The 17,110-nt window shown below is 48.7% G+C and overlaps 1 protein-coding gene across 4 annotated transcripts in view; it reads left to right on the top strand.

The window, feature by feature from the left end:
- The window catches only part of LOC138498003 (alanine aminotransferase 2), a 454,912-nt gene that overhangs the window by 393,962 nt on the left and 43,840 nt on the right, over nucleotides 1-17,110 (top strand). For all 4 annotated transcript variants that reach the window (XM_069621785.1, XM_069621784.1, XM_069621782.1 and 1 more), the window contains 3 exons: nucleotides 9,008-9,251; nucleotides 12,211-12,290; nucleotides 14,357-14,493. In XM_069621785.1, the coding sequence (XP_069477886.1) occupies nucleotides 9,008-9,251; nucleotides 12,211-12,290; nucleotides 14,357-14,493 (461 nt within the window). The remainder of the gene's footprint in view (nucleotides 1-9,007; nucleotides 9,252-12,210; nucleotides 12,291-14,356; nucleotides 14,494-17,110) is intronic.

Raw genomic sequence — 17,110 nt, 5'->3', positions numbered from 1 at the left:
TCAACTTGGGTTTTATCTTGGCACTCTTTCACGATATTCGGATCCCAGACCCTTCTCTGATGGTCTGTGGGCTTCTCTATGCCACTGGTACGAGGACAATTTCCTCAGATGCACTCTCTTCTGTTGGTCATGCCACTGCTTTCCGCTGGGCTCAGTTCTGCTGGCGCAGGTCCCATCACGGACTCCTTCAGTCACTGTCACGCTCACCTGATTCCCACGGAGGCGCAGGTCTGGCTTCGAGTGCTGATGCTTCTTCTATGGTGAAGCGCAGGACTCTGATGATGGACAGGAAGGGCCCCTCTACTCTGGCTTTACTGGCTCGCAGGAATATTCCCCTGTGCGTGAAAAGGGAGTATTACCTACTGACGGATTAATGCTCAAGCCTCCACTCCCTTCCAACCCTCCTCGATACCCTTCCACGATTCCCCGTGAAGTCTCACTTTAGGGTCTGGAAGGATGAGTTCTCCATCCTGCTTCTGATGCAGGGGCGCGTTGAAACCCAGTTACTTCACTGGATTGAGGTTTGATGGGAGTTCAAAATAAGCTTGACTATTCAGGTGAGGCGCTGTAAGAGTTCTGTTGCAAGTTCAAAAGTTCAAGCTTAATAATAATGTTCATTGTCTTATTGCAGCAAGCGCTAGCGCTTATGTCTTTTTCCCCTTAGGGGCCGGGGTTCGGAATGCCGGAGATATGGCGCGACCCGAAGTGTAAGTTCTGGATGAGCGTTCAGGTAATGTCTTTGCATTCGCTCATTCAATGTCTTTGTCTTTTTTCCCCATAGGGGCCGGGGTCCGGAATGCCAGGAAGCGGCAGGACCCCAAATGAAATGGGAATGACCCAACAGGTAAGACTTAGAAGGAAACTGAGCTTTTCCTAATTCCCTTCCTTCTCTCACCTTGTGTTCTTGTCTTTTTCTCTCTAGGCTCTGGGAAGTGGCTGCGGATCTGGATGATCGCTGCTGAAGATGGAGGTGCCCAGGAAAGGTGAGTGAAATGCAGCGCTGCAGCGATCGAAGCGAAATGCTTTTAAAATGATGTCTTCCCTTTCAGGATCGTCGGTGTGATGTCTCTGTGATGCAGCTTTAGCAGGTAAGGTCTTCTTTCTCTCCAATTCTCTCTTATCTCCCTTTGCAGGTGACCCAGGATGCTGACAGGCGTGGCTGAAGTCCAGATGCAGGAGCTGACACGGAGAGCGTCCAGCTGCGAGGAGCAGAACAACGCGAAGCGTGAGTTGCTGATCGGGCGTGGTTTAAATAGCTTTGGAAGAAGTTCCAGGCATGTATCCTTCCACCAATCAGGTATGTATCCTTCCCCGACCACACCCACAGGTAAAGTCGTCCCATTCAGGCCTCAAGAGGGCCTGGATGTAGCAGCATGGTCTGCATCAGGTAAGTGCACATTAAAACACTTGAACACATGTCTAGCTTTATGAGCCTGGCGCCTAAGGCGCCAGGACTGTGTCCAAAGGGCCCCAGCTTGGGCCCGCTGGCACTTCCCTGGGGGGGAACGATGCCTGCCTCTGGGGTTGCTGGGTCGGACCTGGCTCCTTGGAGGTAGGCATCATGACAGTCACTTGCTGGCATCCTCTGCAGAGCTCACTCTTCGGATCGAGTGCAGGAATCGAAACTCCCAGGTTCTCTGACGAGGGAGACTACCTTGAATCTTTCTTCTGTTTCAACTTTATGGGGCTGACTCCGCCCCAACATAACGTCAACACCCATTGTCAATGGCTCTGCTGTATTCCTCATGCCTTCTGTTAGCCACCTTGTCTCAGTACCAGCACGGTCAGTAATCCTCAAGCTTTCTGTGCTCGTCTTTGTCCTTGTATTTTCCTGGGCCCATCCTGTTTGGCTCCCAGTTGGTCACCACCACAGCCCTATGGGCGGCGAAGCTGCTCCTGCCATGGAGCTTGGGCCCGCAGTTCACTCACCGGGGTCACCCACCACACGTGACCCGGCACAATGTCTGTGGGCTCTGGGGAGCTGTTTTGTTTCGTTACCCCTTCTGTCACTTCTCCTTTTTCCCTTCTCTTTTCTTTTCCCTCCCGCGGTATTTCAACTGTTCTTCTTTTTCAAATCTTCTCCAGATTCTTTGTTCACTGTCCACTGTAAAGGAGGCATGGTATGACATGCATGACCCTGACACAAAAAGTACAATTTGTAAAACCTTTTATTGAAGTTTTCAATGGGGTTGGAGAAACTCCTACTTTGCCCTATAGCTAGGATGGGAGTAATCTCGACCATCAAATAATAAATAAAACCGTCCTAGTTGAGTCTGTCAAATCAAAATGGCCTATACTAACAAAACCTAATGCCTGCCCTATCTCTCCTACAAAAAGTGTATTAAGGAGAATATGTATAGAAAGGAAATCGGTGTTCAAATATAAAGAATACATGTGGCGGAGTCAGCTCTCCTCCCCACGTTAGACAGCATGGAGTAAAACAGTCCCCGTAGGCAGGATGACGCACTCTGGCTCAGGGCCTTAACACAACAGTAGTTAAAAACATGGATCGAGGCCCGCCTGGCCTTCCACGTTGAAGTCTCTTTCCAGCTTTTGAAACACAGTTCAACAAAAAGTTCACGCGGGTCCCCCTCTGTTGGGCTCAGACCTTCCAAAGCAAAAGTTCAACAACACTTGCAAGGGTTCCTTTCCCCAAGTTTATTTCACATCCTTTAGGGGTTTCCTTCCCCTAACTTATTACGCTTCCGGTCTCCCTAAATCGGGCTCGGACTGTTTCCTGATATCGAAGACTTTTGAGTGTGCATTGCTTTTACTATAGACCTCCTCAGGACCACTTCGACTTTCTCTTCAGGCATTCACTCTTGTGTTAATGTGCCCCAGTGCTTTTTCGTCTGGGCAGTTCAATTTCATAAGCACCAAAGTTCAACGTTCACATTTTTACTTGCCCCTTCTCTCTGGGTTAATTTAGATCACTACACTTTACAGTTCACTCACTTTATCGCTACAAACATTTCACCTTTTACAGAGACTTTCGAAAGGGCTACTTCCTTTCGCCGGACCACTCTGTTACTCAGTATCGCTGGTTCCACAGCTATTGTTACTTCAAAGTTCATTCACAGGTCTGCCTTTCTTCACATCTCCACACGCGTGCAGTCATTAAGTGTACTTCAATCTTTCCTTAACACACACCAGTGTTTCATGTCGCTTGCCAACTCACCGGCTGTGTGCGTTTCGTTCTTGTCTTTACAGTTTTTCAATTCATGCGTCAAGGTCAGTACCATAGTCTTGGCATCGCCTCCCCAACTCTGCCGTTCACCCGGGAGGGTCACTGGCGTCCTTGAAATACAATGCAGTCTTCCTGTCTGGGATTTGGCCTTCTCCACATGTCTTTCATGGCCTTTTGGGGGCAATGACCTCCTGCAGGGAACTCCTGGGGTTCTTTACCCTTCGCTCACGTCCCTCAGTCCGTTGCTCTGCTGCAGTAGGTTCACCTTTGCACCAGAAGTTCTGCTTTCATTTGTGTTCCACCTTGCTCAGTGTGTCGCTATGTTTGGCCTTTTATCCGTGTGAGGAGAGCTAATTGGTATCAGGTGTATACACTTAAAGTCAAGTGCCTGACTGCCTTACCCGATTAGCGGGACATGTCCAATGCGATATGTAAGGGTTCGCCTCTTACTCTGTTGCCCTGTTCCTCGGCCCAGTGTTTGTGTAGGAAGGGGGCGTGTTGGCGACATTGGAAAAATCCTATGAATTAGAATGGGTCATGATTACGGGAAAGGGAGGAATACCATGTCCCACCATTCATCGCCCCACCCCCACTCCTTGAAGACACCTTACCAAGGTGATCCTCCTGCACTGGTCCACCCCTAGGGTCTGGATCCAAAGTCGATGGCTGTGCCCTGGGGGGGGAGAGGGAAAGGGAGAGATACATAAATCCCCAGGGACTAGCAGGTGAGACACCCTTTGGTTTCTCTCACCACCCGTTCCTGGGGTAGGGGAGTTCTGTCCCTTTGTTCTTTCCTTTTTCACTTTTCAACATGGGCTGGACAGATTATTCACACAGACACACACCTACCCTTCGATGCCACCTGCTCTGCTTTTATTGTGATCAGACCCATGCCACAAAGAGGAGCTCTGCAAGTCAATTTCAGCATCTTAAAGCTACCTGTATTCATTTGCAGTAATAGGTTATGTAAGGGTTTAGAAGGAAGAGACTGACACACAGGTGACAGTGATTGCTATAGACCATTATTAGTCAAGAAAATAAAGAGTAAACCTAACTTTCCCTAACTGCAAGGGGGGTTTACCTTACTCAACTAAAACTCTAAGGGTTCTGTCAGAATGTCTGTGTAAATCAATAGTCCACCGTCCTGTGTCAAAATCCCTACGTCTGTCCCTAACACTTAAAACTAAACTAGAGATAAAGTAGACCTACTTGGTCCAGAAGAAAAACTCCCTTCTGCACTGGGGGTAGAAATGTGTTTGTATCTGCAGGCTTCTTCCTAGGGGACTGGCTCCCTTCTCTGGGTCAAACTTGTCCTTCAACACAAATGGCAACATTCAAGCGGTTCTCCTTGGCAGATACACAGCCTATCTTCTAACAGTCTGTATCAGAAAGTCTTTAAAAATGTGGTCCAGGAGAATGAGTCCCTTCTCCTGGTATCTTGGCTTCAGAGCTTGATGCAACCAGGGGAATGACTCCCTTCCCCTAGCCTCTTTCCACTTGGGTGCACAGTTCAACAATACCAGGGAGAATGACTCCTTTCCCCTGGTCTACGTATCACATAGCTTCAAACATACATTTCTCAAATGTTAGAATGGTCCATGAACCTGGCTTGTCCTCTTCTTTGAATGGACTCACTTGGTGTCCCTCTCTACCAGGTACTGTGACAAGAAAGAGGACTCGTGTTATTTTCTGATTTCGGTTCCCAGGCCCTGGTTTCTCTTTGGTTTGGCCCACTTGGTTCATTTTCCTGCCAAGTGTGACCATGTGGAAGATGTCTCACTCCTTGATTTGGGTCCCAGGCCCTGGTTTCTCGCTCTCTCTCTTCGGTTGGGCCCACTTGGCTTACTCTCTCACACAGTATTGCCACGAGGAAGATGCCTCACTTCTAAATTTGGATCCCAGACTCTTCTCTGCTGGTTTGTGGTTTTCGATCAGCCACTGGGCCGTGGAAGTGTTGCTCGGATGCAAGACCATCTTGCCGCCTGCCTTGCATCCCTACCGGTCATCCCAAACTTCCCTGTAGCGGTCACTAGGGTCGGGTAGCACTCCAGTTCTTCCTGGTATCGGGCGATCGATTGCAGCACCAGTGCTCCTTCTCCTTCATTCCGTCGGCTGCTTTGGTCTGCGCTCGGCTTCTCTACTTTGCCGTCTCAACTCTGTCACCAGACCGTCCGGTCCAGCTGGTCCCAGTCATGCCACTGCGCTGCTTGTCAGGACAAGCAGGGAGGTTGCTTCTAGTTCAACCTCCTCTGGACTTCCACAGCTGGTCGCCTGCATCCACCGCTCTGTCTGGTTCTCCTTTGGACACAATTCGAAACTCCTGGGTTCTTCGTGGACTGAACACAAGTAGTCTTCCTTCTGTTTCCCTTTTATGGCACAGGCTCCACCCTGGCGCAATGTGGGCACCTGTAGTTGTCATGTCAGTCCTTCTTTCTCTTATGGGCCACTTCGTGCCAGTACTTGGGTCAGGCAAACCCTCAGGGTTCTCAAAGATCATCTTCGTCCGAGTATATTTGGTTTTATGTTCTAGAAGTACATGGGCCTACTCTCACTATAAGGCTTTCTGGGACCACACTGAATTAAACTTTCTCTCCCTAAATGCCTCCCTGCTAGAGCCCTTCTGTCCTCTAGCTCGATCTCTCTGCAGGTCAAACGTTTCACTAAGCAGAGAGTTGAGGGGGGGTAGATCCTTCTCTTCAGCAGAAGCCTCCCTCCGGAATGGCCTCCCCACCCCTTTCAGACTTGAGCTAGATCTCCTTAAGTTTCGGAAGCTTCTCAAGTCCTTCCTTTTCTCACCCTTCCGTCCTAATGTCCCTGTGCTGTTGCAACTGGTTCCTGGTCCCTTCAGTCCTACAGGGGCCAGGCCCTCTTGCAACTACTCTGGCTCTGCACCCCTCCCCTGCACTAGCACTTGCCTTTGGGCACCCTCCCCTGACTTGACTACTGAGTCTGGTCCACCCCCCCTTCGCACTAGTTACCCCCACCACATCCCCCTCGCATTTGCTGGACCACTGAGTCCGGTCCATTCGCCCTCCTCGCACTTCACCCTTATTCCTTCCCCAGCATATTTGCCCTCCTGCTCCCCCATAGCACTTGCACTTCCCCTAGGGCACTCACTCCCCCCCCATCCTCCCCCTCCCATTCATCCCTACCTTCAACCCCCCTGCACTTCCTTGCTGTACTTGCACGATCTGAATATCACAAGATCTAGTAGGACCATTTATTGTTGTTTATCCTCCCATGAGATCCTCCCACTGATTACCACCTACATGGGGACTATCGGGTAGTGGCCTCGCCACCCTGGCCTCTTGGGAAGGGGCTCCCACCCTCCCCCCCGGGGCCAAGTGACGACAAGGGATTCATCATAGTTATTAGAAAATATGAATTACAGCAAAAATGTTTTAAAGTCATAAATGTCTTTTCACATGATTAATACGATTGCAGAGTTCAGAATGGGAGCTGCGTTTTACACCCTAGAAAACATACCCTTGTACACCACATTTCTAAAGCAAGCAAGTCACATACTCAACAATTTTACCTGGAGCACTGGAGGCAAAGGATGGGTATATGAGGGAGCTGGTCTGGGGCACTGGTGGCACGGGATGGGTGAGAGCTGGTCTGGGGCACTGGTGGCACGGGATGGGTGAGAGCTGGTCTGGGGCACTAGTGGCAAGGGATGGGTGTGTGGGGGAGCTGGACCGTGTTGGCAAGGGATGGGTATATGAGGGAGCAGTCTGGGGCACTGGTGGCAATGGATGGGTGTATGGGGAGCTGGTCTGGGGCACTGGTGGCAATGGATGGGTGTATGGGGAGCTGGTCTGGAGCACTAATGGCAAGGGATGGGCGTATGAGAGAGCTGGTCTGGATCACTGATGGCAAGGGATATGTGTATGAGGTAGCTGGTCTGGAGCTCTATTGCCAAGCAATGGGGATATTACGGAGCTGGTCTGGAGCACTGGTACCATGGGATAGGTTTGCGAGGGAGCTGGTCTGGGGCACTGGTGGCAAGGGAGGGGTCTATGAGGGAGCTGGTCTGGGGCACTGGTACCATGGGATAGGGTTGTGAGGGAGCTGGTCTGGGGCACTGGTGGCAAGGGGTTGCAGCACTGGTGTAAAGGAATGGGTCTATGAAGGAGCTGGTCTGAAGCGACTGTGCAGTAAAGACGGGAAGCCCTCATCCTGGTGAGGAAAAGGTATAGCTGAGAATGTATATGGGTAGAGAAAAATCTCTGGCTGCAAGGGAAAGTAGGTGGGAGTGCAGGTGGATGTAGGCAAATGTTTGTCTTGGTGCAAGTGTACCTTGTCTCCTACTTTTTCATTTGCACGTCGTGTTACCCCCCCTCAGGGCACTTGTTTCCTTTTTCTCTTGGCTACCTTCCTCACTGCTTCCAATCTCCTGCAGAGCATAGAATGTCCAGTGCACAGTACCCAAGCACGTGACCAGTACATGGGCATGTGAAATGCCACTGATGTGCTGTTCCCTGCGCATGAAATGTGAAAGGTGCTGTACATGGGCATATACTCAGTTACTAAGGAATTACTGAGGAGCTGCCATGGATGTTGCACCTGGGCACATGAGCTGTTAGTAATGCAGTATCCTGGCACATGTAATATGTTATTGTGTGCAGGCACATGCCATGGATGCTTTATCCAGCCATATTACATGTTAACAGTACTCTACCCAGGCAAATGAATTGCCATGTATTTAGTAGCCGGGCAAAGGGGTGATAAAGATAATGTATCTAGGCACATGTTCAGGCATGAATGTGATACCGGGCCACATGAAGTGCCACCAGTGCTGTGCACGGGTACTGTAAGGGTGGCCCTAATTACGCTCACACCAGAATAATTACCCCCCTCTAGGGAAATCGGGCCAAGAGTCTATCTTGTAAGGATAACAAATTTAATTTTACAGAAATGAGGATGGGAGCAAAGAACTCTGCTCCCTGAATGGTCTTCTTCTGTCCTGCCACAGTGTTACCAGGAAGGGCTTTATACACTCCTGGCTTGATGCAGTTGGCCCTTGGCTCCATCTCAAACTGTCCTGCTTCCATACAAGGGATGCTCCAAAGTCTTCCTTTCTTCATTGTTGGCGATTTATTTCTTGTAGGACATGCTACTTTGCTACTTTACATATTGCTACCTTAAATAGAAACACACTGCAGCCCTTCAGACTTTTACAAATATTGAGGCCTAGCCCCAGGAAAAACCTAAACATTTTTAGAACTAATTTTCATTCATTCTAACCATACTCCACTCATCCTACTCATGTTTTTATCTGGTCCTATAATCTCCTTTTAATCCTTATTTTCATAATTCTGCATTGTGTGCATTGAGCATGTAAAATACTATTTTAGCATGCATGGGCTATTGACAGACAGCAGACAGCTGGTCAGTGAATGTGTGCTGCTAGTGCTAGCACGAACACCACGTAAGCCTGTAGTCCTATTTCTAGCACAGGCTGCATTCTTTCCGGGAGAGAGCTTGCATCTACCGTACCAAGATTGTAGAAATGCATAGGATTTGACATTTACAAATGTATTCAGCTAATAGTTCATTGTGCTTTATATTTAAACAATAACAACCTTTTTTCAGTGCCTGCACATGTCTGGGTATATGATTATATCTGCATGATAAAGCCTTCCCAGTGCCCCTCAATCCCTCATTATAGCGCCTAAAAGAAGTCATGCTTAATTCTAAAGCGCTTGCGGGAAGATCCTAGTTCCTTCCCAACAGTACATGGGCTGCCATTAATCCTGTGCCCGGGCACTTGTGATTTCGCAGATCCTGCACCTCACCCTGTTTCTTCTTTCTCTCTAGACCATGCTGAAGCTGCTAGTCACTGGGCATGGCACATCCCGGACGGGTGTGATGATCCCCATCCCGCAGTACCCCCTCTATTCTGCCGCCCTGGCAGAGTTGGACGCTGTGCAGGTGAACTACTACCTGGATGAGGAGAACTGCTGGGCCCTTAGCATCAGTGAGCTGAGGAAGGCGCTCAGTGAGGCCAGGAAGCACTGTGATCCAAAGGTGCTGTGCATCATCAATCCGGGCAACCCCACAGGTAATGGGCGCTGCCTACATAGGTGCCATGTGTGTAGGATTATGAGCAAATGCACAGTGGTAACGGCCATTGACATACATGGATAGTCTACATTACCCATGCACAATGAGGTTGTCTTTGACGGCGCAATCAGCCAATCCTTCAGATTTTGCACTCCAAGGTGATGTCACTTCCTTTGAGCTCCATATACGGTATTACCCAAATTGTTCATTTACAATTGTTCGAATGAACAATTGAACGAATTTAAAGGGTCACAATTGACCTTTTCACAATTTACTGTATATATATATATATATATATATATATATATATATGGGTTTGGCGTTAGGTGGGGGGTTGTGGGGGGTTTCCCCCCACATATATGTTACCATTGACCTTCACAATTCGGTCAATTGTGAAAAGGTCAATTGTAATTCGAACAGTTGTAAAACTAACAATTCGTATACAACCCCATATACTCTTGTTGATGGCTGGCTTGACTCGCTGCCGTCCCTTCATCTTCTATCTGCTTATGCCTCAAGTGATTAGTAGAAATATAGAACTACAAACTAAAAAATAAACACAAAGGAAACAAAATGGTGTGCTGGTAACTTAAGGCCTATGATGTTCCCCCGAGATCATGAGGGCAGGTCCACAGTTTGAAAGCTGTTGCACTGTCTGTCGTAATTGGTTTTGGTTTGGGTATTGTGGAATTCTATTAGTCATGAAAAGTCTGCAGTGGAAGGGAAGCCGCGTTAACAGGCTAGTCAGCATTTGCTGCGGTACTGAGATCTAGAGACCCAGCCACCCTAGACACATTGACTCTAATGTTCAATGGAGGGGATCTAGGGAGAGCAGCAGCCATGGAGTTAATCAAATTGGTACCCGGCGAGAGTCAAGCAGAATGCAACACGCATTCTGATTGGCTCTAACCGGCTCTTTACCCTGCAGAGAATCCAGCGATTCACGGCCGGGATTCCAGCTGCCTTGTCCAGGGCAGGCACGGTGTGGCAGCCCCTCAGCCAATGAGGAGGCTCAAAGCGAGGCCATCCCTGCTCCGAGCCTCCCCACGGCTGAGAAGCTGCCCCCCGCCGGGGACTCGGGTACGTTTTTTTTTTTTCTTTTCTTCCCCTTTCCTCCCACACCTCTGCCCTCCCCACCCCACTTATGTTCTGCCTCCTTTGTCCACGGCGGCCGGCGTGGCAGCCTCCAGCCGTGTGGAGGCTCGAAGCGGAGCCATCCCTGCTCCACGCCTCTACACGGCTGGAGGCTACCATCGTCCCCCGCCAGGGATTCTGGTGCATCTTTTTTCTCTGTCGTCTTTTGGGAGCGGACGGAACACTTCTGTTCCCAGCGCGTCCGCTCCCGATGGCTGCCATGGAAAGGGAAACGGACTCCACTTTCCCTTTCTCAGCTGCCATTTTCTTGGTCTTTTTTTTTTCTTTTTTTCACAAAACACTGCAGCGTTTCGGGACAGAAGCGGATTTTAGTACCCCGCTCACGCAATCTTGCGGGCCGGGGTACTAATAGCAATATGCCCCTCTCGGCAGGGGCTGTACCTGGCTCAGCAATGCCCCCGCTGCTCGGGGAATATTGCTTAAGTAAAGGTCTGCTATCCTGGCTACATTGATGGCAGTGTAGTCAGAGGTTCCAAGTATAATGTTCCCACTTGAACAAAATGTGTGATCCTTGGCAAACCCTTCTCCCTCTGGCTTGCAACCAGCGTGAACTGCTATATGCAAACGGGACACATACAACTACAAAACACAGAGCACTTTTTTGGTCCGCCTTCTGCATGTTGATTGTCGTCATGCGCAAGGCTCCAGTACACACCTTTTGGTTCTTAAAATGAATATTATTCAGGAGAACATGTTGCGGCCATGCCCCTTTCTTACCATTGTATCTACGCCATCTCTCAAGCTTCATATCCACCTCTCCCATGTAATACTTGGTAGATGCCTAAAAATGCACCTGTCCCCTGGTATACCTGGGAGAGGATATGATATGGCATTTATAACGCGCCTATACACAAGTGCCTTCATATCCACCTGTCCCCTGGTATACTTGGGAGATGCCTCCATATCCACCTGTCCCCTGGTATACCTGGGGGTGCCTCCATATCCACCTGTCCCCTGGTATACTTGGGAGATGCCTCCATATCCACCTGTCCCCTGGTATACTTGGGAGATACGTTCATATCCACCTGTTCCCTGGTATACTTGGGAGATATGTTCATATCCACCTGTCCCCTGGTATACTTGGGAGATGCCTACATATCCACCTGTCCCCTGGTGTACCTGGGAGGTGCCTCCATATCCACCCATCCCCTGGTATACTTAGGAGATGCCTCCATATTCCCCTGTCCTCTGGTATACGAGATGTGCCTCCATATCCCCCTGTCCCCTGGTATACTGGGGAAATGCCTCCATATCCAGCTGTCCCCTGGTATACTTGGCAGGTGCCCCCATATCCACCTGTCCCCTGGTATACTTGAGAGATGCCTCCATATCCACCCGTCCCCTGGTATACTTGAGAGATGCCTCCATATCCACCCGTCCCCTGGTATACTTGAGAGATGCCTCCATATCCACCCGTCCCATGGTATACTTGAGAGATGCCTCCATATCCACCCGTCCCATGGTATACTTGGGTGATGCCTCTATATCCCCCTGTCCTCTAGTATACGAGAGATGCCTCCATATCCACCTGTCCCCTGGTATACTTGGCAGATGCCCCCATATCCACCTGTCCCCTCCCTGGTATACTTAGGAGATGCCTCCATATCCATCCATCCCATGGTATACTTGAGCGATGCCTCCAATCCACCTGTCCCCTGGTATACCTGGGTGATGCCCCCATATCCCCCTGTCCTCTGGTATACTTGGAGCATCCATGTGTCTTGTTAACTCCTTGTCTACATCTGTGGCGGGATTTCGGCCCTATGCTCTAGTAACCATTGTTCCGTCCCGATCTCCCCCAGGTCAGGTCCAGAGCAGGAAGTGCATCGAGGACGTGATCCGATTCGCTGCTGAAGAAAACCTTTTCCTAATGGCCGACGAGGTAATGTGTGGAATTGGAGGCAAGGGGAGGGGCCCGGTGTCTGCAGTGTAGGTGTTGCCTGCCTTATGTAGCTGCTGAAAGAGGTGGCGTTTGCAGTTTTGCACCTCTTGCAAGCTGCATGCAATAGGTAACCCTCTGCTTTATTTTATGTACATTTTGTTTGGGGTCTTCATGCACCTGGCTTCTGAAAGTATGGGAACGCTGACGTAGTCATTACTTGTGTTTTCAAGATCAAATACTGCCCTACACAAACTTCAATTTACACTTGGGCACTGATGTTTTAGAGAAGCAGCAGTGCGCATGCGTACCCCTCTGTGTGAACCTTTATATCCCATGCTTAAGGTCTTTCTGACCACCCTACCCACTGTCCAGTTTAACCAAGTGAGAAATAGAAGGGGGGAGGAAGGGCTGTAACGAGGGGGTGTGATCTAAATGGTGGGCGTGGTCTGAAGTGTCTCCAACATTGAACAATAAAAAAAGTGGCTGTCCTCATTTTTTTTTTCTTCAAATATTGTCCAGTGCTGGGGTTTCAACCCCAAGCCCTGTTCCATTCAATAGCCTGCTTGACACAGACATTGTGTCAAGCAGGCTATTGAATGAAAGGAAAGTAGTCCAGCATCTCCCAAATAGCACAGCAATTTGACACTGCCTTGTCACAGGCAGGCCTTGGGGTCGAACCCATGCAAGTGGATTTCCTCATCCTGTCCTGGGGCTTGGAACCCGTGCCCTACTATAGACAAGCCAGTGTTACCTTGCACTGGGCTATTTCACAGGTACTTCAGTTCTTTCGTTTTGTTCAATACACTGTTTGACGCACAAAGCCCATTACGGGCTTCATGTGTCAATCAGTCTTAAATGAAACAAAAGAAAACCAGCACCTACGGAATGGCACTGTGCTATTTCATAGGTACTTCATTTCTTTCGTTTTGTTCAATAGACTGTTTGACACACACAGCCCATTACGGGCTTCATGTGTCAATCAGTCTTAAATTAAACAAAAGAAATCCAGCACTACGGAATGGCACTGTGCTATTTCATAGGTACTTCATTTCTTTCGTTTTGTTCAATAGACTGTTTGACACACACAGCCCATTACGGGCTTCATGTGTCAATCAGTCTTAAATTAAACAAAAGAAATCCAGCACTACGGAATGGCACTGTGCTATTTCGTAGGTGCTGGAATTTTTGTGTTTCATTCAATAGACTGCTTGATGTGTTGGGCTTCATGTTTCAAACAATCTATTGAATAAAACAAGAGATTCCAGCACTTCTGAAATAGCACAGTGGCTGTGACACAGGCTTGATGCCGGCAGGGCTCGGGTTTGAATCCACAGGCCTCGGCAATTGAAAAGAAGAAAAAAAAGGTGTTTTTTCTTTGTTGGTGGGGAGGAGCCCTGGCTATATCAGAGTTTTGGGAGACTGTGTAAATATGCCTGCACATATTAGAATTCCAGAAGGATATGGCAAAGTAAATCTGTGGGATCTTTATAATCCGAGGAGGGCATATGCCCTAAAAACTCAATAAAAAACTGAAAACAAAGCAGTAAAATATACACTTTTTCCTAAAATGGAAAAGGATGAGCTTAAAACGAGTCTAAATCTGATCACCCTTTCTGATCAGGAGTGGCGCGGCGTAGAGCACGTGCTGAAAGTCAATTGGAGGAGGGCTCTGCAGGTTATGATGGGTGCTGAAAGTTACAGGGGTTCCCTTCCTTTTACAAAGTAAACCAACATTAAAAGGCAGATGCTAGTTATGGGGTTTTAGGGGTGAATCCATGGGTACGGGCCCCTTTTATTACCAAGTCCAAAACGTACCAATATAATACAAAAAACATAACTCGAGAGTATATTTTCCTTTTTATATTGCCAAATAATGTTTGTTTCATTCATTTGTAGTTTCTTCATGTGTACCATTCTAATGTCGAATCATTGGTTAGATGCCTTCACATTGCAGGCCAAGCTTGTTTCTGGATGGGCTATGGTTATGTTGAAGCGTTGATCAGAGGCAAGGTTTCTTGTGGCTTTCAATGGGTCCGGGCCATTGACTCCTGTTCTCTGTCTCTCAGGTGTACCAGGACAACGTCTATGCCGAGGGCTGCGCCTTCCACTCCTTCAAGAAGGTGCTGTTTGAGATGGGACCCAAGTACTCCGACGTGGTGGAACTGGCTTCCTTCCACTCCATCTCCAAGGGCTTCATGGGAGAGTAAGTGCTTGGCCTGTGAATCCCCCGCGTTGCCGACTGGAGCTGACGCGGGGTGCTAAACCTGCATTGTGGTGACCTTCACCAGTTGTTTAATTTTCCAGAATATACTCCATGCATATGGATGGGAAGAAGGCTGTCCTTTGGAATACTGAACCCCTGGGGTGCAGTCCTCTGCTAGTATCACCTCCCTTTGGGCACAGTTTGTCAACTCATCTGTCTGTATTTTGAGAAAAAGCTGCTACCATGTGCCAGACTCTTACTACCCACCCCTCTTGCATTGCCTAAGAAAAATATTCCAACCGCGTGGTCCAACTCGGCACGACTATGTTAACAAACACTAAATTACACATACGATCGCTTGAATCAGCTGTGTTTCCTATCCAGTACTACCCTGTGAGGTCACAGGTTTCCCGGCAGTCGTATCATTGGAGGCCACTGCTACAAACCGATAACATGAACTTGACAAAAACATGAATTCACTTGATATTCACCAAAAGACTTGCTTTGCTCCATTAAAAAAACAAAATGGCCTGTTGATGGTAAACTGATTTTTCTTTGATGGGCCAAGTTAAACTGTGTTGTGACCTCTCACATCCATCAATGAGTTTGTTAGAATCTACAATTGATATATCCCATACAGAAGAAGTGATTAATCGCACTTACGAAGCACAGCCCACCAAGAAAGGCGATCAGTAAGCGGCAAGCCCATCGTAGCCTGCTGCTGACCTCACGGGTATCGTGAGCCGTGGTTTTGAGATCTTGCTCTGTTGAATAGACGTCTCTGGGGCCACGGTGACCCTGCTCCGTCAGGTTCAAGGCCAAAGCCATCCAGATGTTCTAAGCATTGGAACCTTAATCATTCTAATTGCACCTGATACCACTGTGGCCCGGTTAGTGGGTGCAGCCCACCAGGTTCAAACCTTAATGAAAGCAAATAAGATCGACCCCGTTCAAGACATTGGGTGCATCTTACACTAGGTCCCGTCAGACTTTACTCTTCCATCTCTCGTACTGTCTGGAGCGGCCTCCATATCGAGCGCTGATCAGGGTTACACAGCAGTGATTGTACTGTTTGAGGTCTCAAGAAACAAATCTTCAATAATCTTCCTTGGGGTGTGATGCAAGGATCTGGTACTCATTGCCCCCAAGTGGAGCCTAGTAATCTCACTCTTTCAATTCATAAACAAATGGAGACACAGATATGCAAGAGATCCTACCAGTTTGATCTATTGATGCCTCTTTGCACTCAATGAGAAGTTTTTGTCCCGGGACAGAGCTTTAGCCACACATAGTGAAATTCCAGCACCCACATGGCCCCCTCACTTCGATCTATTGATGCCCATTGGCACTCAGTGAGAAGTTCTCGCCCCTGGACAGAACTTTAGCTACCCATAGTGAAAGGTCCACCACCCACATGGCCCCCTCACTTTGATCTATTGATGCCCATTGGCACTCAGTGAGATGTTCTCGCATCTGGCCAGAGCTTTAGCCACACCTAGTGAAAGGTCAGCACCCTCATAGCCCCTCACTTTGATCTATTGATGCTCATTGGCACTCAGTGAGATGTTCTCGCATCTGGCCAGAGCTTTAGCCACACCTAGTGAAAGGTCAGCACCCACATAGCCCTCTCACTTTGATCTATTGATGCTCATTGGCACTCAGTGAGAAGTTCTTGCACCTGGCCAGAGCTTTAGCCACACATAGTGAAAGGTCAGCACCCACATAGCCCCTCACTTTGATTCGGGAAAATGCATCCATTCTTGGTCGTTCCTTACAGACCTAAGAACGGCCATGTTCAACCTATGCTCGCCCACTCTTCCCTATATGGCAAATGTTTAAGACTTACCTCCCCTCATCCGTCTCTCTTAATCGTGGCAGGGTCGACTGTGATTTTCACCCATACCTGATTTGGGTAAATCGACTACCATCGATTTACATTACACTTATTCCGGTAATGTAAAGTTGTCGTGTATCGCAGCCTAATTCACGTGGTTCTGCGAGGGAAGCAGGAGTACAGGGAAGGGCAAGCTTAGTGGGAGGAGATGAAGGTGGCAATGTAGGTGCAAATCCTGAAATCTTGATGGGTGTAGGCCAAAAGTACCAGTTTTCTCTGTACCAGTATTTTTTTCAAAGTGGTTTCTGGTGATAAAACATGGAGTGACGGAATACCCAGAGGGGAACCAAATGTGTGGACAACCTTCTTGACTCCTCACCAATGCACGTACCCCGGTAGAGCGGGGCGATCTGGTAAATGTGGGGTGGATGTGTGGCAGCTGCCGAGTGAGTGGGTTAATAGAGAGAGAGATATTCATCAGGCCAGGCAGTCATGGCTGTCCTTGGTTTTATTTCTGTGGTGGTAGAAGGGAGTGGTGCTGGTCATTTAGGAGTGTCCACGCTTTTATGCCCAGGCCACTGTTTATGGGGAGGCCTTGATGGGCATCTTCTTGGTGAAGAGTGAGATTGACCAGATGGGGTCCAGCCAGTGGGCGAGTGGAACTGCGATGTTGGGCTTAAAGAGAGGTCTTCAAATCCTGTGTCCGAGGGTGAGGGCACCTGGGGAAGAAGGAACAGTTTTCTGACTGGTCTCCTTGCTGCTGTGGTCTTTGGACCAGCCTCG

The sequence above is a fragment of the Ambystoma mexicanum genome, chromosome 5q (genome assembly GCF_040938575.1).
Source record: "Ambystoma mexicanum isolate Mex_15411 chromosome 5q, UKY_AmexF1_1, whole genome shotgun sequence".
Taxonomy (NCBI): Eukaryota; Metazoa; Chordata; class Amphibia; order Caudata; family Ambystomatidae; genus Ambystoma; species Ambystoma mexicanum.
The sequence above is the reverse complement of the archived record's forward strand: the minus strand, read 5'-3'. Positions and strand labels throughout refer to the sequence as shown.